This window comes from Megalobrama amblycephala, linkage group LG24, assembly GCF_018812025.1.
Source record: "Megalobrama amblycephala isolate DHTTF-2021 linkage group LG24, ASM1881202v1, whole genome shotgun sequence".
In the NCBI taxonomy this organism is placed as follows: domain Eukaryota; kingdom Metazoa; phylum Chordata; class Actinopteri; order Cypriniformes; family Xenocyprididae; genus Megalobrama; species Megalobrama amblycephala.
The window spans coordinates 17,852,037-17,876,403 of NC_063067.1; the positions used below are offsets into that span (position 1 = coordinate 17,852,037).

At 37.3% G+C, this 24,367-nt stretch overlaps 1 protein-coding gene across 2 annotated transcripts in view; it reads right to left on the reverse strand.

The window, feature by feature from the left end:
- The window catches only part of pex14 (peroxisomal biogenesis factor 14), an 85,654-nt gene extending 61,399 nt beyond the window's left edge, over positions 1–24,255 (reverse strand). For both annotated transcript variants that reach the window (XM_048179294.1, XM_048179293.1), the window contains exons 1-2: positions 24,132–24,255; positions 17,232–17,276 (exon numbers count right to left, since the gene is read on the reverse strand). In XM_048179294.1, the coding sequence (XP_048035251.1) occupies positions 17,232–17,276; positions 24,132–24,167 (81 nt within the window). In that variant the 5' untranslated portion in view covers positions 24,168–24,255. The remainder of the gene's footprint in view (positions 1–17,231; positions 17,277–24,131) is intronic.
- Between the last annotated feature and the right edge of the window lie 112 nt (positions 24,256–24,367).

Below are 24,367 nucleotides of genomic sequence, written 5' to 3' on the forward strand. Positions count from 1 at the left end.
ATGACGTTCCGTGTGAGAGACGAGCGCAGCTGCGCGCTCCAGTAACTTTCCACACTCCACAGGCGCCGCATGCAATGTTTTTGTCAGGAGACAGGAATAACAAGTGCAGATCATGAGTTACCTGCGGTGAGTCCGACATAATGAATCCAAAAAACACGATCACAGCGAATGCCGGTGGCAAACACTCGTGTTCCAATACTCGTGCACGCATTTTGGGAGGCGTTCCTTTGAAATGAGCTGTGAAGGAGGGGGGTTGTTCTTACGCATGCGCTCATTTCAAAAACTCAGTAACAGTCTTTGGATTGAAAAATCCTCTCTATTACCTTTAAGTGCACTGGAGTAGAGTACATACAATGAAGTAAAACAGACTAGACTAGACTAAACTAAAGGATAGTACAGTAGACTAAGTCAAAGATTTTCAGACTTGTTGATGCGAAGGAGCCCCCTAATATGATGACCCCCTTGTGAGGGACCTACTCACTAGAAAAAAATTTTTTCCCCCTGCATTTATATTGTGTGAGAAAGTATAAATTATATTAAAATAGTAGTATAAATTATAGTAAAAATAATAAATTAAACAAAATTAAATAATTGCCATTGTATAAAGCAAATTTTTAAAATATATTATCTGGAAAAATATTTAATAAAAAAAAATAAAAAAAAATTTAGTTTGAAAACCCCAGAATGACACTTTAGCAAACAGAATGAAATATATTGGTCTGGGGTGACGGGCTTCCATGATATTAGACTGCGTAGCCTATAATAAAAGATAATGAATTTCAAACCTGAACCAAACATATTTTTATTCAAAGATCAACAGTCTGTCATTAGTCTTTAGTCTGCCACAAAAAACAACATTAAAATCATGAACTCAAATGTCATTGTGAAAAGAAAAAAAAAACAATGACTTTTGTAAGTAACTCAGACCTAAATCAAAGTAAATAAGACCTTTCTGTATAGCCTAACGCTAATAAGCCTAAACGAAAATAACAAAATAATTGTGTAGTAAAGTATTTTTTTGTACACAGTGCCGCAAACAATCAATCACTCCTTTACGCGTACATCACTGTCCTCCTCGCGGCTGCAGCAACTTGCGCTCTCTTCATCAAGGCTTAAAACAAAAAGGGCATGCATATCTAAATTCGTGCCTAGCCGCCTACGGTATTTTTTTTAGAACTTAGGAAAAAGATGCTGCAGCCAATGAGCAGCCGGCGGGGGCTGGTTGCAGGACGACTCAACCTCCGCAGACAGTTTTTAATGTTTATCAGACAATAACTAGCCTACTCAAGATTTTGCTTTAGTATAATTTTCGGGACAATTAGGGCCAGATTCGGGATTCGGGACAACAGTTTAGATTTCGGGACTGTCCCGAATTTTTCGGGATGTCTGGTCACCCTATTTACTCACCCCCATGTCATCCAAGATGTCCATGCCCTTCTTTCTTCAGTCGAAAAGAAATTAAGGTTTTTGATGGAAGCATTCCAGGATTATTTTTCCTTATAGTGGATTTCAATTGGCCCCAAATAGTTAAAGGTCAAAATTACAGTTTCAGTGCAGCTTCAAAGGGCTTTAAATGATACCAGACAAGGAATAAGGGTCGAAACGATTGGTCATTTTCGAAAAAAAAAAGAAAAAGTATATGCTTTACAGACACAAACGCTCGCATCACAAGTGCTTCCGCCAGACCGCCATTACGTATTCTTCAAAAAGCTCACGCTGTATGTCCTACACCTTCCCTATTCAACTTACGGAACAAACGTGCCGCCAGTTCCGTTTTTTCCATAAACGGAACTGTAAATTGTACATGGACCCCCTAACAGAGACAATGGTAACTTAGCAATGTTGCTATAATCCAGCATGTTTACATTTTGTATTTTATACTGATGTTCATTAACGTGCATCGTCTCTATTGCATAAACAAACATACAAACAAACAAACAAATAAATAAACAGCACTCCACTAAAACCCCTGGACTGGACTAAACTAGTACAGTACAGAAGAAAATAGTAGACAAGACTTGATTATTTTAGAGTACAGTACAACGGAGTCAACTCAAAAGAGTAGAGAAGAGTACCTTATTGTACACTAACGTCTTATTGAATTTACTGGATGGGAAGCAAAGGATCAGACCATACCTAATGCACAACTTCCACATCCGAGGGTCTTCCACAAACCTTTCTGACCTGGTGGTAAGAGATGTCCCCAACACATGACATTCAAACCAGGCCGAACCTTTACGTACTGTGAAAGGAAATGAACATTTGCCATAGTATTCAAAAGCAGATCACAGTAAACCCTGAGCTCCTAAACACAACTCTGGCCCAAAGTCTCATTTGTGATTAAACAGCCTTGCCTCTTCCCATGTTAATATTCCAGCACCGATAACCACTATAAGTCAGCGTGTAATGTTAAATAATTATAGAGAGGAGCATTTCAGCAGTGTAGTTACAAATGCACCATGGGAATCCCTCCATTTAAACAAATAACGGGCGCTGCAGGGGAGTTGGCAGATGAATTAACAGCTAATAACTTACTGCGCAGGCAGATAAAGAACAGTCCCAATGTGTCAATTACATCGCATTTTTCTCTGATTTCTAGACTTCCAAACATAATCGCGCACTTCAAAGAGGTACAACTAGAAAAATTTGGCTTTCGCAGTGCACCGAGGAGATGCTCTTTTATTTTTTTTCCCTTCTCCCTTACTCATTTGATCAAACGCTCCCAGAAATCAGTGGAGCCGCTGTAAAAACTAGGCGTTTCCAAACTAAATGCTGGCTGCCGGTCGGTCCTGCGTGCCGTCCTCTCTCCTGACAGATCCTGGGAGTCAGAAACTCAGAGCTTTAGTCCCACTCCTGTTCATTAAAATCACAGGGACAGGGCCTGCAACAAGAAAGATGCTGACATATCAAAGGCTCTCTGTACCTGCATTACCATAGTCATTTACTTATTAAAGCAGAGATGTTTCCTGTCAATCAGGGGGCCATCATGTCTCCTCATTTGCAGCGGAAAAACCGGCATAATTGCTTCTTAGACTAATCAACACAACTTGGAGTAATTATGCCTTGAAAGTGACATTGGAGGGTGAGGGGGACGTGCGCGTGTGCGTTCAAGAGGGCTGACGGGGGAAGGCAGTCACTGATTCGACCTGATCGTCAGTCATATGGCGAGTCTCTCTCTTTCCATCACATGCTATACCTCTCTTCGACGTGTCTGCTCGACTTCGTATCTGCCGCCAAGGAGAACCTTCACATCAAACGGAAGTAATTACAAAGCGCAACCTAAACTGGTGTCACAGATCTCCTTCCATGCTCTTTAAAAACACGGCTACGCTATAATTAAAATCCTGTCATATTTCCATCATCGTGTCAGGCCAACATATAATAACACAGTTCAGCAGGCTGCAGCAAAACTAGAAATTACAGATCTGTACTTGTTGGCATTAATATATTTGAGATTTTACAAATTATGGGGCAAGTATAAATTATATTTTATTGATTTCTGGGTAATCAAAGAGTTCAATTAAAGCTTGCCTTCAAAGCGGTTAGCAAACTACGGACATCAGAAGGAAAGTGCTGAAAATAAACTGCATTTCCAGGCAGTGCGGCCCAACCTCATCAGGTCATTGAGCAATGTGAAAGGAGGATAGAGTAACGTTAAACTGTGTCATACAAAATTAATCTAGACACATGGAAAAGCAGCAGACGGAGAGAAATATGCACTGACAAACAGAGACGCACCTCATAAAAGAGGATTTAATTAAGGAACCTTGGAGAGTTTAATGGTCTATAACCCACAATTTCCTAAATTCAAGACATTCTCAGTCATTCTGACAGGCCATAAAAGGAAGTAAGATTAAGCAAGTGTATTTGGCTTGGAAAATCTTGGCTTTGAGAACAATATGACACAGAATGCAGTGTTTAACAGGCTAGACGTCAACACAATTTCCTAACAAACATTCTCCCCGCGGTCAAACTGAAGACAAACTTTAATTATCAGCTTAAACAGGCAAACACGAAACCATCATGAAAGCTTGTGACTGACGAATGGCAAAGCCTCGTTCAGATGAAGTGGGCGGTCATCAGAATAAATGGACAAATAACCAGAGACGCTTGTGACTCAGGCAGTTTTAATTGATTTCCGTGAGCTGATAGCTTTGACTCACCTGACAAATCGAATGAATCTTCCCACATGAGTACCAAACAAACAAAATGCTGGATGTCACAGGAAGTTAAGAAGCTAGTCATTTTTGGAGACAAACGATAGAGATCAGTTGTATCAGACGTACAATAAAATATGCTCATGCTTCTGCTGTTGTCTTTCTAGAAAAAACACCCACGTGATTATAACGGTGTCAAAACGGTTAACACAGAAAAATGCATAAAATCATAAAAATATAGAAATGTCAAAGATGTCAATGTTTTCCTGGGTAAGAAAAGATAAATATATGCACAGAATTACTCTTGCTTCAAGTAAAAAAGCTATTACTAGACGCTGGTATAAACCTAACCCGCCACAAATACCGGAATGGATTGACATTGTAAGAAGTATTTTTATTACGGAGAAAATTACTTTTAAATAACCAAAAAGATATGTTTGTTGACTTTTGGTCCAAATGGATAGAGTTTATAACCCCCATTGAACCAAATGTTTTTCTGTTATAGAACATATGATTTGTGTTTATATAAATATTGTGTCTACATCCCCTCTCTTTTGTAAATAGTTTTTGCTACAATTGGAATATGATTTAACGAGATTTATTTATCAGTTTTTGTCATGAAGTACTTTGAGCAGTTTTTTTTAATGCTGTAAAAGTGACAAATGTCATAAACTGATATTGTGAAATTGTATCTTTTTCCAATAAAAACTACTATAAAAAAAAAATATATATATATATATTAATTTAAAAAATATAATTTAAATCTACAGTTTTAGAAATATATATCATATAAAATTTAGAAATATAATATCATTTGCATTTTCACAACTTGTTCTTTTCTTTTGGACCCCACTGTATATCAAAGTACAGTCACGGCCTAAAGTTTTGGCAGAGAAATCAATTTTGTGTTTGGTGCTTCAGAATTTGTAGATAATTTTTTTTCACATGTTTCTATGGTATACTGGAAAACATTGATAAGCATTTCATAACTTTAAAGATGCAATGTGTACATTTTATGAGGATCTATTGACAGAAATGCAATATAATATACATTACATTTTCAGTGGTGTATAAAGACCTTACATAATGAACCATTATGTTTTTATTACCTTAGAATGGGCCATTTCTATCTACATACAGTACAGTCCAAAAGTTTGGAACCACTAAGATTTTTAATGTTTTTAAAAGAAGTTTCGTCTGCTCACCAAGGCTACATTTATTTAATTAAAAATACAGTAAAAAACAGTAATATTGTGAAATATTATTACATTATTTAAAATAACTGTGTACTATTTAAATATATTTGACAAAGTAATTTATTTATGTTGAAAAAGTACACAACTGTTTTCAACATTGAAAATAATCATAAATGTTTCTTGAGCAGCAGATCAGCATATTAGAATGATTTCTGAAGGATCATGTGACACTGAAGACTAGAGTAATGATGCTGAAAATTCAGCTTTGCCAACACAGGAATAAATTACTTAGTGAAATATATTCAAATAGAAAACCAGTTATTTTAAATTGTAATAATATTTCACAATATTACTGTTTTTTTACTGTATTTTTAATTAAATAAATGTAGCCTTGGTGAGCAGACGAAACTTCTTTTAAAAACATTAAAAATCTTAGTGGTTCCAAACTTTTGGACTGTACTGTACACCTCGCGTCCCCTTACATGTTAAATCGCCATTTTGCTCCAGTATGTTTCTACAGTAGCCCTAAATGGACAAACTGCTCTACAGACTATGTTTGCTTGACTGGCTTCTCTCTGCTGTCTCAGTCGATGACATTTTTGTCCTATGTTGGCCACCGTAGCTTTTCTATATTGCAATTCGCAACCTCATCGCCAGATGCCACTAAAACTTACACACTGCACCCTTAAAGGCTTTGATTGGCAAAAACATTCAATATATGCAAAGAATCATTATTTAGTCTTCATAACCTCTGGCATGCTGGAAATCAACTTCTGGTCCAAAACATGACTGATGGCCTTATTAGTGCTCGGAGTTGATAATTTGTGGGCTTCTGCTTGTCCACTCATCTTGTGAGAACTGACCACAGGTTCTCTACGGGAATAAGATCCGGAGAGTTGCCTGGCCATGGAGCCAAAATTTCAATGTAATGATCTCTGAGCCACTTCATTATTACTCTTGCCTTTTGACATGGTGCTCCATCATACTGGAAAACGCATGGATAATCAACAAATTGCTCCTGGATCATTGGGAGAAGTTGCTCTTGCAGGATGTTTTGATATAATTCTTTATTCATGGGAGTGCTTTGGGGCCCTTGGAAGAAAAGCAACCCCACATATGGATGGTCTCAGGATGCTTCACAAGACTCATGGTAGAGTTCACTTTTTCTTCTCGCCACTGAGACATCCTGAAGCCTTCTTCACTGCAGTTAAACCTCTCTCCTTGGAGTTCTTGATGATCTGGTAAATGGTTCTTTCAGGTGCAATATTCTTTGCAGCAATTGCACGTTTGGCGATTTTGATGCAAAGAGATGATGGTTGCACGTCGTTCTTTGGAGAACTCTATCAGAACTCCATGTGCTGATGATATGATTAGTGAAATGATGTTAGCTGGTCAGTTTGTGCCAGGGCCAAAAAACAGTGAAATTCGGGTTTTTGTGATAAAGTTTTGTGGCCAATGATGATTTTTGTTGATCACTTTTGCAAAATAATCTAGTAACAATGCCACTCAACAACACCACAACAACTGAACCAGCAAACTTTACGATACACAAAATTTATGTCACTGCCAAAACTATTGGCCATGACTGTACCATGGTATTTAGAGATTAAACGGATTGTTGATCCGTGGTCCCAAACAGTCGGTTATGTCTTAAGGGAATGTAAACAGTTGAAATGTGTAACATTATATTGGATCTGTACATTAGGTCTTAACGTGACAGCAGCCTGCTGTGTTCACTTGCCTTTAATAGTGTTTGAACTTCATTAGGCTAGTATTTTGCTCTGGTATCAAAGTATTTAAAAGACTCTGACATGAGAAACATGAAAAATGTAAGATTTGATATCTCAGCAAAGAACCCTTACAGATTGTGAGTGAACTGAATGTCCTAAAAAAAAAAAAAAAAGAAATAGGCTTTTCATGTGGGAAGATGTCCGGCCATAAATCTGCTGAATTTGGCCTCAGGGGGACTGGCTCCAGAAATCTGGTCCAATAGCGCACAAGACCAAAACCACAATGTAAAGAAATCTGGGCGCCATCTTCTCAGCCTTTTCAAAGAGAACCAGAAGAAAAAAAAAAATTCTATATGACCAACATCAAAAAAACCTAACCATTTACAGTTATGGAAACTACTTTAAAAGAGGCTAAATAACACAATCACTCAGACTAGTGTCATAGAGGCAGGCCGAAAACAACTGAGGATTCGAGAGACGCCATTTCACGGTTCAAACGCAAAACTGGGATTTCTGGTTTGTGTCATCCCTCAGTCATTTAATTAGCATTTCACAGCAGTAAACAAACACATTCAGTAGGGGACTTTGCAGATGGAGTTGTGAAATTATACACAGTGGGGCTTGAAGAGGAGGCCAGGTCTCATCTATTCACCTCTAATCTGGTAAATTGAGTCAAAAAGGCCGACTGAAACAGAAGAATGAGTCGAGCCAAAAGCTGTAAACACATTTTCCGAAGCCCCTGATCTGCAGACTTCAAGCATGCACAATAAATCTGACGTGAAATCATAATTATGAAAGCAATTAGCTGACCCTGTGCCGCTCGCCCTTGGACGTGACAGTGAAAATTCACACAGAGCCCCTCCAAGGCGGCTGGGACAAGGTTGGTGGGGGCGGAAAAGTGCAACACAGCAACAATAAAACCGCAGGCCTTTCCTGTATCATTAACCACAAGCTCAAACGGCTCAGGACACGACAGTGTCAATTGCAACAACACAAAATAAACTTCCACATCTCACACAAACATGTGGGTTGAGGTCGATAATTCTTCAATCTATTTATCCATCTCCAAAATACAAATACTGTATGAAAAGGACAATATCTTCCACTAAAACTGTGCTAGTGCCGGTGCTCAGCTGGGGTATCAACAAATGGCCTGCAATTCTACGGATTTGTCAGCTAAATTATGATCTAACTAACAAGATATCTTTATTGTATTCATATTTTTATAACATTTAATTTATCGATAATATGCAATTTATACACTACCATTCAAAAGTTTGGGGTCAGTAAGATTTATTTTAAGTTTTTAAAAAGTCTCACCAAGGCTACATTTATTTTAATGAAAAATCTCCTGTAAAAACCGTAGAGCTGGGTTGAAAATATCAAATTTCTCAATTTTAATCTATTTTCATTTTAATGAACCAATATCAATTCTTAAACGATTAGTTCACCCAAAAATGAAAATTCTGTCATTAATTAATCACCCTCATGTTCTTCCACACCCGTAAGACCTTCATTCATCTGAACATATTAAGATATTTTAATCAGTGGTTTGGAGGGCCAAAGTCACGTGATTTCAGTAAACGAGGCTTCATTACGTGAAGCCTTAAGTGTTTCGAAATTTCCATGGTTCACCACCGGGGGGCTTGACTTTGGCAGTATGATACGTGCTCCGAACCACTGATTCAAAACAAAAGATTCGTAAAGTTACAAAGCTTCATGAAGCAGTGTTTTGAAATCGCCCATCACTAGATATTGTCATAAAGTTATTTTGGGTTTATTTGGGGCACAAAAAGTATTCTCATCGCTTCATAACATTAAAGTTGAACCACTGTGTAAATACGTCTTTAGTAGCTTTCTGGGCATTGAAAGTGTTAATTGTCTTGCTGGTAGTGTTCCGAAGATGAACGAAGGTCTTACGGGTGTGGAACGACATGAGGGCGAGTAATTAATGACAGAATTTTTGGGTGAACTAAAACTTTAAATCTCAAGAATCTCAATATTTTAGTTTATGATGTTTTCAGTTGATGCTTGACACTTCATCAAACATTATTTGTAGCGTGCTTCCCATCTAATGCTTTGTGCTTTATTAAATATGCTGGCATGATGTATCCCAATCTTAGAGCAGAAGGAACTGGATGAAATATTCTGAATGATAACAATAATCTGACTTGTGATGCAGCCTGGAATCATTACCACATGATGTTGGTTCGTTTGGCTAGAGGAGGACTGGACACTTAATATTTTGATATATATATTATTAATTTGACTGTACTGAGACTATTGGATGAGAACTGAACTGAGCTGGACGATGACATCACTGCTTTCTACAGAGCTGCTTTATAATTTCATATTTGATGATCTTTACACAGTTATTGAATGAAACTGAATCAACACTAACCTGACCTCAGCTGAACATGACAGATTTAGAGCTGCTTTACAGCATCATTGAATCATTATTTTCCGGTTTATCCCTGTAAAGCTGCTTTGAAATAATCTGTTGTATGAAGTCCTTTATAAATAAAGGTGACTTGACTACTTTTGATATGAAACAGTCTCAGCTTTCAAATTCTATCAGTTTTATTATGAAATTCAAACAGTTTTATTATGAAATTGGGCGCTCTTTAATGTGGCGTGACAGATCGCCGTAGCGCCTCAGTTCAAGCGAAACGGCACATTAACTGATCATCTCTTCCGCTTTACTACTAGTCATTGCACAAAATAATGACTGAACATTGGAAGGATACAGAAAGATACAGAAGTTACCGAAGAGTAATCATGCAATCAGTGTACGCAACCGTGGAAGGACGTCAATAAATCAGATTGTAAACGTATGTCATGTAACGTTACATCATTACCTCAGAAAATCCATTCAATGGCTTGATAGATAGCTAGAAAAAGGAGCATTTTGCTAAATATATGCATTATATTACACATTTATTATGTTATCATCAAGTTTTTAAGACAGCCACTATTTAAATGATTATATTTCAAAAACAGGAGTAGGAAAATGTCATTAAAAAGTTTTTAATATTATTATAACTTTAACGTAATGTATATATATCCAAATTAATCAATATTAAATCGAGTTCGGAATTGAATTGTAGACTGTAATCAAACCTTAAAAATTTAGTCAAAAACCCAGCCCTAAAAAAAAAACAGCAACACTGTGAAATATTATTACAATTTAAAAAAAAAAAAATGTTTTCTATTTTTAAATATTTTATATATTTTTTTATTCCTGTGATGGCAAAGCTGAATTTTCTCCAGTCTTCAGAAATCATCCTAATATGCTGATGTCACTTTTGACTAAATTAATGCATCCTTGCTGAATAAAAGTATTCATTTCTTTCAAATAATAGATTCATCTTTTTTTTTTTCCCCAGCCAAGAACTTTGTGGAAAGGGACCATATTAGTCACCGGAACCTTTGGAAAATATATTCTACCAATGTTTGCTGCTTCAATCAACCCAGCCAGATCCTCAAGGCAATCTCTCAGGAATGAGAGACCCCTCATTGGCCCGCTCATCGCCATCTAGTGACCATCATCCCCAACAATCATGAAATATCTCTGTGGCCTGTGCCCCCATGCCAACCATAACTCTCCTTTACTGCAGACAGCTCCAATAAAGGATTACAATTACAATTAAAGTAATGAGCAAAGGGGGGGAAAAAGAGAAAAGTCCGAGGATGGATCCCCAGGCAAATTAAATTGCAGCACAGTTTGAAAGTGAGCACAGAGTAAGTCTTTTGGGTTATTACTGGCTAACCACCCCTCATTCCCTCAATAATTAACTTTCAAGTTTCATAATCAGGAACTGCAGAATTGAAACAAAAGTGAAATGCTGTCCCAAAATGTCTACAGTGCCCAATGGATCAACCTCATCTATAAATGAATGCTCCTGATGGGTCACTGATACTTTCTGCTATCGGTGTTATTTTACACAAATCCCTGTGAGGTGGAAGCTCATTTTCAAAACCAACATTTGAGCAACAGATGTCTCCATGCCTAGAGGGCAAGAGGTAACAGCAAGGTGTACGAAATAAAGAAAATAATGGCATAATTAAAACAGAGCGCCAAGTCAACGCAATGGCCAACGCCACTGGCTATAACATAGGCATCTCGTCAGGCAGACCCCAATTCCTAGGCTTTGGGGATGTTGTCTTTTTTTTCCAAGCGTGGTGGTGACAGCAGAGGGGCTCCGGAAATTCAGAGACTGCCGAGCCAAAACAGATCACTTCAAAGCGCCTTATTTAACGCTTGCTAAATTTTTCATCACAGTTGCTTAATATCCTGGGGAAGGGGAGCTTTTGAAGTTGCGGCGAGACCGGGATGTTCTTCTAACAACTTTCCTTTTTTTCTCCCCCTCCCCCTCCTTTCACCTCCTCCCTCTGCTCCTGCATCCCTCGCTCTTTCCACAGGAGGCCAGTGATATTTGGGGCGCACGGTGGAGCCCCAGCGGGCAGAGTAGGGCTGGGAGAGCATCCCATGGAGCCGGCAGTTACCATGCCAACACGCTGAGCGTTACAGTCACTGGCGGTAGATCGCAGAAGGGTACCGCAAAACACCACTGGAGGGAAAGATATTTAACCTTTCACACACCTTTGAGGCAGAAAGCTCACCACAGAAGACTAAAAGGCAAACAAGAGAGCTGACAAACATGGATTCTGCGAGGCAAACGGCACTGGTTCTCTGACAGCCTGAGGTGATATTTAACTCCACCAATCATGAATATGGTTAAATCTCTGGCTTTTACTGCTACATTTAAATGCAGATATGTTATTCAGTTGGGAATTTATAGGCTTTCTATGGTGTAATAATCTGATTTGCTTATGATATTGACTTTCAGGTGTAGACTGTGAAGACAGAGAATGGGGAAAAGACAAAGGAAAGGGAACATGAGGAGAAGAGAAAAAGGATGAAGGAAATGACAGGGAAAAGGCGAGAGGAATGGAAAGACAAAAGGGAAGAGGAAAACAAAGTAAAGAAAATGAGAGACAAGTATGAGGAAAATGTAAAGGGGAAAAGAAAAAAATGGAAAAGGCAAAGAACAGAAAGTAAAGAAAAGGCAAAAGAGAGAAAAGAGAATTGTAAAGGGAAAAAGAAATGACCAAGAAAAGAAAAGGAGAAAGAACATAAAACAAAGAATGGAAAAGGAAATTAAAAGGGAAAAAAGGAGAGAAAAGAAAGAAATTAAACGGAAAAAAGAAAAGGAAAGCGCAAAGGCAAAGAACAAAGTATAGAAAAGGAAAAAGAAAGAATAGGGAAATGTAAAGGGAAAAGGAAATGACAGGGAAAGAAAAGGGGAACACAAAGGAAATGAAAAAGGAAATGAAAATGGAAAAAAGGAGAGAGAATGAAAGAGAAATTAAAAGGGAAAAGAAAAGGAAAGCGCAAAAGGCAAAGAAAAAAAGTGCAGACAAGGAAAAATAGAGAAAAGAAAAATGTAAAGGGAAAAGGAAAAGGAAATTACAGTGAAAAGAAAAGGGGAAAGAACATAAAACAAAGAATGGAGAAGAAAATGAAAAGGGGAAAAAGGAGACAAAAAGAAAGAAAGGGCAAAGAACAAAGTATAGAAAAGGAAAAAGAAAGAATAGGAAAATGTAAAGGGAAAAGGAAATGACAGGGAAAAGAAAAGGGGAAGAACAGAGCACAAATGAAGGAAATGAAAAGGGAAAAAAGGAGAGAAAATAGAAATTAAAAGGGAAAAGAAAAGGAAAGTGCAAAGGCAAAGAACAAAAAGTAAAGAAAATGAAAAAGAGAGAAGAGGGAAATGTAAAGGGAAAGGGAAAAGAAAAGGGAAATAAAAAGTGTAAAAGGGAAATAAAAGAACACAAGGGAAAAGGGCCAAGGAAATGAAAAAGACAAGAAAATGACACAAACACAAAAGGAAAGCAAATAAAAAAGAAAAAGAACAGAAATAAAAGTAAAGGGAAGAAAAGGATAAGGAAAATAAAAGGGAAATGGAAAAAAGGAAGATGTAAAGGGAAAAAATAAAAAAGGAAAGGGCAATGAAAAAGATAGGAAAATAGAAAATTAAAGGGACAAGAAAATGGAAGTGAAAATGGAAAAAAAGGAAAGAACCAAAAAGGAAAAGAAATGAGAAGACAGGAAAGAAAAGGAAAAAGTGAGTGGGTGGTTAAGAAAAGAAATAATGAAGTACTGCACAGTGTGTGGGAGAGGGACAGGCCAGGAAGCACAACCCCTGGAGGCGAGAGCTCAACCCTGAACGCGACTGGTACTGGGTTTGAGTGACAGGCCAGAGTGCAGTGCAGGTCCAAACCTGCTCTGGCTCAGACTCCAGCCAGAGTCGCCTGCCACTGAGGAGCGAGGGCCGCCCATCCGGCGAGGTGAGTCAGAACCTGTTAACATGACTGGTGTCCCCAGCCTGACACCCCGGCACTCGCGCCCAGAGCCTCCCTCCAGCCCTGCCACTATTCCCCTTCCGCTCATCCACATCAAATCCTTTCAGACACAGATTTCAATTATTCACCCCATCCAAATAATGCCTTGTGACATGAATTATCCAGAGCTGTAATAATCCACTTAACTGGGAAAGAGCAGCTCATCAAAAAGAGAAAAGCAGAGAAAAAAAGGGGGACTTGTCAAGCAGTTAGAAAGCCAAGAAGCCTTAATAATCGGCATTTTTCCCCGCTGTTAAGGACAGTGCTTTGAGCATGGCTAGATATCATTCATAGCAGAAAATCACATCACACAAAACCGAACAATACACAGCCTAATTGTCCAATGATAGTAAATGTGCCATAGATAATCCAAGAACTTGCTAGTTTAAGAGCAATAAAAGAAAGAGAGCAGTTCCGCTACTGAGAAACACACTATGGGGATTGGTGAGGATTACTCACGTTCATATACAGTCTTTTCACAAAACTACCTACTACTAAATCATCTACTAATTAATGGTCAAATGTTTTCAGATAATTAGTCAGTGTTGGAGAAATTACTTTTAAAAGTAATCCATTACAATATTACGTTACTCCCTAAAAAGTAACTAATTGCGCAAGTTACTTTTAATGGAAATTAATGTGTTATGCTGGGTTCCGACTACACGGTATCAGCCTGATTTTGGCACGATCCTTTTGACATAGGGTGTCGTGGTCATTTGTGGGCGTCGGGATGTAAAAATCAATCATTTCAGCTCATCTCATTTTTCAGTCCTCCACGACGGCTTCCGTCACATCTGTGATGTGGACCAAAATTCCATACACGGCTTTCAAACATGGCGAAACGAAAGAGAGACGATTGTACTGGTGCAATGGTGGAATTATGCAATGGAGGAAAGGTTCGTGGAGCTATGGCAACACTACTCTTGCCTCAAGGGATGACCATGACAGAGTGAAAAAAGATAAATGCTGGAAAATGATAGTGGAGGCACTTTGGCAACCCGGTGAGTACTGGTAGCATTAGGCTAGTACAACCATTTTTTGTACACGCTCTTGTGAAGTCAGTCACTAGTTCCACCACCTCGATGACATCATGCACGTCATTAAAAAGATGGATAGCGATGATTGGTTAGGAAGCAACGCATAGTCTGACATGTTTCTTTTCCACGACACAAGAATTTAGGAGTCAAAATCGCATAATCTGAAACAGTGACTATTGTACCAGACAAAAATATTGTGTAGTCTAAACAGTGCCCAAGTCCCACCCCCGAAAGTTCCTGAACTTTGAAAAAGAACTACCTCACGAGTATGTAATTTCTGAGGGGGAAATTTACCCGGAACTTCTTTTAAACCCTACTTCAAAACACATGAGTTTGAGCAATGAGCGGCAACCTCCCCCAGTTTCTCCTGAAGCCAATACGGAAGTGACTTAAACTGCATTTCACAGACAAGCTCTAAAAGAGAGCAGAATTTCATTGACCCCCATGTTAAAATGCCCAACTTTACAGCCTGGTACAAATTGTGGTTTTGGTCTATACAACAAATTTTGCCCTTCATGACAACTCTGAGGGGGGTGAATTTTTTTATAACTCATCTGTTTAATTTATATTAAGCCTTAAATTTCTGCATTATTAAGGGCGTGGTCATTTGAGTGATTGGTAGATTGCCGCTGCTGTCTGTGAGCCGTCATGTCACCTCAGCTAATTCCAGCCGCTCAATTTGGCATCTCTTCCTTGTTTGTGCTTTTTTCGGGATTATTTTATACAATTATCAAATAATATGTGGTCAGTTATATGGTCGAGACAGATGTACGTCTGTGTACATGTGGAAGATAAACAGAACACACGTTGTTGGTTCGTCTTGGCATTGGCTAAAACTTTTGTTCTAAACTTTTGTACTATGACAATGGCTGGAGAATATGCCACTCAAGACACCACAAACTCCGACAGCACTGCTTGCATGTTATGACTAAAACTGCTGCTCTATTTTGAAAAATGATACTTTAACATAAACGCTGCTCAAATTGCATAATTTCTTGAAGAACAAAGATGGAGAGCAGATCATGTGATGCAAACAATAGACAATATATCAATATTTCATGGATTTAATGGTTTTGTGGACAAAAAATGCTGTTGTTTGTTTTTAAATGGATGCTAATGGAAATTTTATTGGATTGGATTCATCTCGCGATCACTAAGGTAATGAATTCCCATCTTGATTTTGCGTGTTGTCATGTGCACACCCGACACAAATTATAATAGTACTGTTGCTGGAGCATCTATATCGTAAAAAAGACACAGTAGATTGACAGTAAACCTTTACAACTTTCAAATGATATAACTTATCTTTATTAATATTTTAGATAGAGTCTAAGATAGATAGATAGCTTCTTCAGCCTACTAACATGATCACATTGTGCTATAGGCGGGCGTGGTTTCAGCAACCAGGCATCTCAGTTCAAACGACGTCCCGCCTCGTTGCCCATTTTCAGTTATCCGGGAGTGACACACGATGATGCGCTGCCAAAATGGCAACGCTTTTTTACTTCAAAAATGCTCTTAAGAAATCTACGAGTGACGTCACGGACACTACGTCCATATTTTTTACAGTCTAAGTCTCTAGTTCCTGGGGAAAGTTCCTGCTGTGGAAATGTGGCTTTACTTCAGTAATAAAAAAAACATTTAAAAAAAAATGAAATATAAATGTGATGTTTATCTAAAATCATTTTTGCTTATTAATGTGGTTGTGATTTGTTTAATTTAACATTTAATTATTGTAGGGTTTTTTTTGTTTTTTTTTTGCATTTTACATTTTTTATTCATCTTTTGAGGAATACTAATTGTTTTTGTACAAGTGAGATGAGTAAATGCATGCTCACATTTAGTCTAGAACTACAATAACCATCATATTTACACAATGCATACAATTCCTCTGCACCTTACTCCCGATTTCTCTCGATATGGGGACAAGAGATAAGTATATTTTCAAATAAGTACACTTATTTGAAAAAGTAAGTCAGATATTTTGTTTTTAGAAGTAATGCATTACTTTAATAGTTACTTAAAGTAATCTGAAGTAAACCCCAAATACTGATTACAGTCAATGACATCTGACATGCTGAGAATTACATTTTATCAATGAAAAAATCATGATCATACCATTCAAACATTTTGAGTCCGTACGTTTTTTTTTTTTAAAAGAAACATTTTTTTATTATTATCAACGTTGAAAACAGTTGTTCTGCTGTGATACAAGTTATGATTCGAAAGGAAACATCATTTATTTGAAGTAGGCCTAGAACTTTACTGTCACTTTTGATCAATTTAATGTGTCCTTGCTGAATATAAGTATCATAAATTTTAAAACTCCAGTGTACCAATAAGTCTAATAAAGTGGTAAAATCTCTGTACAGCCTATAACACAACAACAAAAGCAATTTGATCAAAGACACTAATGACCAAGAAATATGGAACCTGAACGTGGCTCGTCCAATCAGACTTCAGAGCAGGAACTATACATTCTTATAAAATTAACCAGTTAAACAGCAACCAACACACAACAAAAAGCAGTACAAAATATCATTTTTGCTAACATTTCTGTTTTTTGTCCTATTGCATTCTAAGCATATGGTGATAATAATAATGGTTATGCAAACCAATTCTTTAAAAAATATATTATTCAGTGTTTCAGCAAGACTCTATGTAGAGAATAATGAGTGCTGGTTAGCCGGATTCATAAAAACTTACCAGCGCTTCTCTTGGAGCCGTATCTTCTCTGGCTGGAGCAGCATTCTGAAAGAAACAAGTAGCCTTGTGTTACAGCGCCATCTAGTGGTAGAATTTATGACATACATGTGATTCTAGTACAGTACAGCACAGAGCTAGACTCTTATTAAATGACAACTCTAACCATAGACATTTAACATTTTTTGCAGAGTAATGACTGGTAAAAAATTCAGCTCTGCCAGCAATAAAAGTAATTTTAAATTGTAATAGTATTTCACAATATTTTTTGATCAAATAAATGCAGCCTTGGTGAAACTTGAAGCTTGGTAAAAGACTTCTTTCAAAAATGGTGGGGTAAGAAATGATAGGATCCAGATCAGACTAGACCTATCATAAATCTGAGATTAATTAAAGGTTTATAGTCCTTATGATGTCTCTTCACCTATACACAACTCAATGATGCCTTTCTCCATTAGCCTGCAAGAGGTGAAACCTTAGTGTCTATACATTGTGATACAGTTCTTGACAGACTATAGAGTTTACTGCATTACTGATTACCAGCAACCAACACTCCTGCTTTTATCAACATCTGCAATTGAGCCAGGCCTGGAACTTTCTTTGTAGGCATCAGAGTTTTAGTTCAGTGGATCTGGATGATGATACTATTGGTCAGATCCACTTTAGAGCACTAAGTAAGCCTGAAAAGTTCAAAATAGGATGTTTAATTTACTAATTAGCCATTCAGTTGACTCTTTTAAGCATCACTGGCATACTGTAAACGTATTAGTCTCTCTAAAGCAATTTCGGGTTAGGAATAAGGGCTCAAGGTCACAATAGCAACAGTTTTAACACTACCATTCAAAAATTTGTGGTCAGTAAGATTATTAGTGTTTTTGAAAGAAAACTCTTTTATAATACTGTGAAATAGTATTACAATTTAAAATAACTTTTCTATCTTAATTAGGGCTGTCAAAATAACGCGTTAATTTCGATTAATTAATCTGAGAAAAAATAACGCAGATTAATCCATTCCGTATTGACCTTTGAACCAGGAGCTGTTCTAGCCACCATTCGACTGTAAAATGAAGGAGGGAGACGACTGCTGCGCTGACGGACAGAACGAGCAGAGCTCCTCCCTCGTGCGCGCGAGCTCTCTCCGTCTTCAAAGTAAGCACTGTCTTTGCACTCTCTCTACCTCACACATAATGATCTAAATCAACTGACACAATGCTAAAAGTTCGTAAGACCGAATCCATGTTTCACGAGGCGCATTCGGAGAATGTTTTTCCTGAATAACCGCTAGGTGTGAATAGTGCTCAAAAGAACGTCACCTCATCTTCTCTGACAGGCGCCCTGCATGTGCAGCTGACATAAACCACACTTTCAGTAAACAAAAAGAAAATCCTATCCAGTGGTGAAGTGTTTTCTGTGTTGACAAATCTTTTGCGATGTCCTAATAACAGTCGCGATTCGCACGCAACGCGTCAACGTCCGCTAATGTCCAATTCGCGACCTAATGACTCATTTGAACAGATTCATTTTAATGAATCATGACAACAACTGATCTGTCCACACGGTCTATAATGAATCGTTTACACGAACAACTCTGAAATGAGAACATAAGTGTGCTTACCCCATTTAGCAAGAGTGGTTAGTAAAATTAGCCTTAATAATCCACAATATTTTCAGGTTATTTAAATGACAATGTGTAGTAAATTAGGCCTACCTATAAAATCAGTTAATTTAGACTGGAGTGAGGTGAAACCAGAACAAAGCAAGTTGTTGTTAGTTAGGTGCATTCAATTGTACATGGTAGAAAATTATATTATTAGTTAATATAACTTCGAAATGCTACTTTTTAATACTTTTCAGGTTTAGCAAAAAAGCATCTTCTCTTACAAAACTATAAAATCACTTCTTTTTGCAAAGAGGGCAAGAAAGAATTATTACAGTGAGAGTGACGGGTACTTTATTGTCAGTATCGGGCTCGCAGATCACGTGAGTAGGGCACTTTTTACTGTTTGTGTGGATGACCATGTCTGTCACCACCGAAGACCATTTTTTTCAGAAAAACTCTGCATTGATTCATTTGAATTGAAATATTTAATACTTTCACAGCAAAAATTATGTATGCGATTAATTTAGATTAATTAATCACAGAGTATGTAATTAATTAGATTAAAATTTTTAATCGATTGACAGCCCTAATTTTAATATATTTTACTTTTTTTTTACTGCAATAGTAAATCTCTAATTTCATGATCCTTCAGAAATCTTTCTAATATGCTGATGTGCTGCTTAATGAAATGTGGAGAGTGTGCAAGTGTTTTTTCAGGATTTTTAAAGAATAAAAATATAAACTATATATATATATAAAAATGATCATTTTAAAGCTAGGGTAGGCAACACTTTTTGTTATACTGGTTGAAACTTCACAATCAGATAGCAATTATTAATAAAAAATAGTCTAAATATTAAAATATAATATATATTTTTAATATTTAGACTACTTTTAATAATAATAACTGATCTTCTTTGGAAGTCAGAGGACCAAAAAATTTTCATCTAATCAGTGCATTCAGTCCCTACCTGCCTGTCAACCTGTGACAGACATCACACGCCATCAGCATGTTTCATGAGGCTTAGCAGAGTAAGAGGCAAAAACAAATAGCAACTGCCTTTTACAGTTCCTCCTGAACCAAAACGAGCTCATGCCGTGTTCACGCCATGTCGTAATTACGAGATGGCACCCCTGACGTTCTACACGGAGCCGTTCATGTCCTCAGACTCTATATGGCCATTTCTATGTCAACACTATCAATGCTGAAATGAATCCGCAGCAGTCAGGTGGTACAAGCAAAGACTTTAGATATTCAAAGATCATATAACACTCATATTACTTATGAATGGATGAACGTGCAACACGCAATTTGGCGGATTAAGTCCCAATTTGGCAGATGTAGTCTGAAAAATACTTTTTTAAAGCTATCTGAGTGTAAGAAACAACATTTATGGGACAGTCCATGTCAGATTTTGTTGCTGATTTTAAATATGTTATTTAATTGTGAGTTTAGCAATCAGTTTTTGAGATTTAAAGGTGCCCTAGAACTTTTTTTTAAAAGATGTAATATAAGTCTAAGGTGTCCCCTGAATGTGTCTGTGAAGTTTCAGCTCAAAATACCCCATAGATTTTTTTAAATTATTTTTTTTAACTGCCTATTTTGGGGCATAATTACAAACGAGCCGATTTCAGGTTGCGGCCCCTTTAAATCGCGCGCTCTCCGCCCCCTCCCGAGCTCTCGACTCTATCACAGCATAAACAAAGTTTACACAGCTAATATAACCCTCAAAATGGATCTTTACAAAGTGTTCGTCATGCATACTGAATGCATGCGTCGGATTGTGTGAGTACTGTATTTATTTGGGTGTTTACATTTGATATTGAATGAGTTTGAGGCTATGCTCTGTGGCTAACTGGCTAACATTACACACTGTTGGAGAGATTTATAAAGAATGAAGTTGTGTTTATGCATTATACAGACTGCAAGTGTTTAATAATGAAAATAACGACGGCTCTTGTCTCCGTGAATACAGTAAGAAACGATGGCAACTTTAACCACATTTAACAGTACATTAGCAACATGCTAACGAAATATTTAGAAAGACAGTTTACAAATATCACTAAAAATATCATGTTATCATGGATCATGTCAATTATTATTGCTCCATCTGCCATTTTTCGCTGTTTTCCTTGCTTGCTTACCTAGTCTGATTATTCAGCAGTGCACATCCAGACGTTCTGCCCTTGTGTAATACTAACTGCCCTTGTGTTATGCCTCAATCATGAGCTGGCATATGCAAATATTGGGGGCGTACACCCCGACTGTTACGTAACAGTCGGTGTTATGTTGAGATTCACCTGTTTTCCAGAAGTCTTTTAAACAAATGAGATTTATGTAAGAAGGAGGAAACAATGGAGTTTGAAACTCACTGTATGTCTTTTCCATGTACTGAACTCTTGTTATTTAACTATGCCAATATAAATTCAATTTTTAATTCTAGGGCACCTTTAAGGATTCCCCTGTTCAAGTATATAGGACTTGGCCTTGGATGCCTGAAACAGCTGGTGGGAGACGTTGCAAATACGGCCACCGAGTGAACAGACTTTTCTTGAAAGGACTTTTCTTGAAAGTTGTTTACATTCATATTATTATAATGTTTTGTGCTTTGAAACATGAGGTAATTTAATGCCACCTCTCGTGACGCTTTGCAAAATCTGCTGTGTGCATTCATGTCTTTAGGAGGAGGCGTAGCTATGGAGAGGGTACTGAAGGGAGGGTGGGATCTTACGCTCTACGAAACTGCACACCCTTGCTTTAATGTACCCTTTCTAAATACTGTAAAAGAATCAATGGTAACACTTTAGTATAGGGAACATGTATTCACTATTAACTATGACTTTTCCCTCAATAAACTCCTAATTTACTGCTTATTTATAGTTAGTAAATTAGTTGTTAAGTTTAGGTATTGGGTAGGATTAAGAATGTAGAATAAGGTCATGCAGAATGAATAAGGCATTAATATGTGCTTAATAATTACTAACAAACAGCCAATATTCTAGTAATATGCATACTAATAAGCAACTAGTTAAAAAAAAAAAAAAAAAATAAAGTGTTACCGAATCAATTTCTTTCAAAAAAAATAAAATAATAATAATTACTGACCACAAAAGTATACATCACTATCTTTTACCTGCACAAATATTTAACCTTGGCTACACTGTCTGCTATGTGCGTCATAGACTGAGAGACTCAGTACTCCCAACAACAGTACTCCCAACAAATATTAGCACACACACTCAGTACTCCAAACAAATATTAGCACACACACTGAACTTCTTATTCAGGCTGGTTCACACTGTCCCAGCAAACGGCAACACTTCAAACATTCTAAATTTGGCAACAAATTTAGCATGTTAAGAATCATAACTGTCATTTTCACACTGCACCAACATGGTTAACACACTGACTGAACAAAACTTAGCAAATATTTTCAACTAGTATTCAGAATACAAGCCAGGTATCCTGTATTACTTACAATAAACTAATTAAAAATAAGCATCTAAATTCACCTATTATTTATTATGCCAAACTTTTGTTTATATAATAGTATTAATAGAGAAAAATGCTTAAGAATAAACAGTCAATGAGTCAATTCCGGTTTCTGGTCTGAACGCCGGCTCCGTATTGGCTGACGCTGTTCACGTGAACAGCACGACGCATGCGTGTGATGCTGTCGCAGGAGCCGGCCAATAATGAGTCAGCGTTCTGACATAGAAACCAGAAACACTGCGCTGTATAACGTAAACAGTGTAGGAGAATGACAGAGAAGAGACGAATTTGTTGAATAAAGTCGTTATTTTGGTTTTGTTTTTAATAAAATTAAGTTGAACCCCTGTAGTCACGTCTTTACTACCTTTCTGGGCCTTGAAAGTGGTAATTGAATTGATGTCTATGGAGGAGTCAGAGATCTCTCAGATTTCATCAAAAATATCTTAATTTGTGTTCTGAAGATGAACGAAGGTCTTAGGGATGTGAAACAACATGAGAGTGAGTAATTAATGACAGAAATTTCATTTTTGGGTGAACTAACCCTTTAATTCGTAGATGATACATTGCATGAATAAAGCTTATACCTGTACGTTAGCTGTAAACACAGAAAGAAATTTTTTTTTGACTGAGACAGACGAGTACATGGAGGAATAAAAGTGACACATGGGCATAGAATACATGGGGGGGCGTGCCCTGCACTTTTAATAAAACATCCCCCACACTTTTTTTTAGGCAAGTTTGTTCACATTGAGGTTTTCATGGGCCAATGTGAATAAATCTAGATTCAAATTCAAGGAGACAAGATATTCTATGTGAGACTTAATGTTTTATTCTTACCCAAAACGAGGCAATGTAAGCATTATGGAGTGCTAACACTCATGTAATGTAAGTTTAATATACTGGAAGCCGGAGGGCGCTCTCTCGCAGAAAGTCCCAAATGGACTCATAGAAGTAATTACTTATGAGGTTCCAGAAAATCCCTTATTTGGACACAGGCATCCAGCTATCGCTGCAGCTGAATAAAAAGCAGAAACGTTTTGACAATAAACACTCGATTACGAAAATGTGATTTATTGTGTTTTAAGCCATCTCGGGGTATTTTAATAAAGTATATGAATAATGCAGTGCTAATTGACAGCCTTTATTACAGTATAGAAACTATACAATATATTTTCAGCCTTATTCTGTGATAAATATTTACATTTTATAAAATCCATGCACAAGTGTTTGTAGTACATAAATCATAAAATTATCATTAGGAAAATACAGGAAAAATACTTTAGGTTATTGTTCAGCAGTGTATTTGATTTCTTAGCCAATTAAAAGCAAGAGATAAGAAAAAAAGCTGTCCATTACTGGTTAAAAAAAATAAAATAAATACTGCTACACTTGATATTTCTGTCTCCCTCACTTTTAAAATGATGGCTACGTCCCTGATGTGACCTGTGTCATGTTTTCAGGGTCAATGTCCCCTAACTGAACATAACAGATAATAGGTGATAACTCTCTTCAAGGTGCTTCTATAGTTTTCACAGAGCCTGACACACTGAGATCTGCAGAGAAATCGCCTATATGCGCTATTCTCTGTGGCCTGCCCTCCACCTGTCACACACATCTGTAGGACTGCATGGGATGACAGTGAGCAGGACGCTAGCAAACCAGCTAAAACTTTTTCCAAAACAACATGATGGAACAGCCAGATTATAAGCTTATCAATAATTAAAACGTGATAAATTGTGCGTTTACTATGCAGGTCCACGGCCGAACAATCAAAATACATGTTGCTAACTGAAGGAATTTTATCAACTACCTGATTTTGCTGGTCAGGTTGGTCTGGGGATGCCATCTTCTCAGAGCTGCTAGCTAACGACGCTAATGGTTCAACGGTGCTCGATTAATTTTGTCTGAACCAAAGCCATTGAGAGAGATTCTTCTTTCAATGGCTCTGGTCTGAACTAGTGATACATTAGTTCGAGTCATTCACACTGATCGATTCTTTTGAACAGTTCATTTCAAAGAACCAGTTCAAAGTGATGATTATTTTAC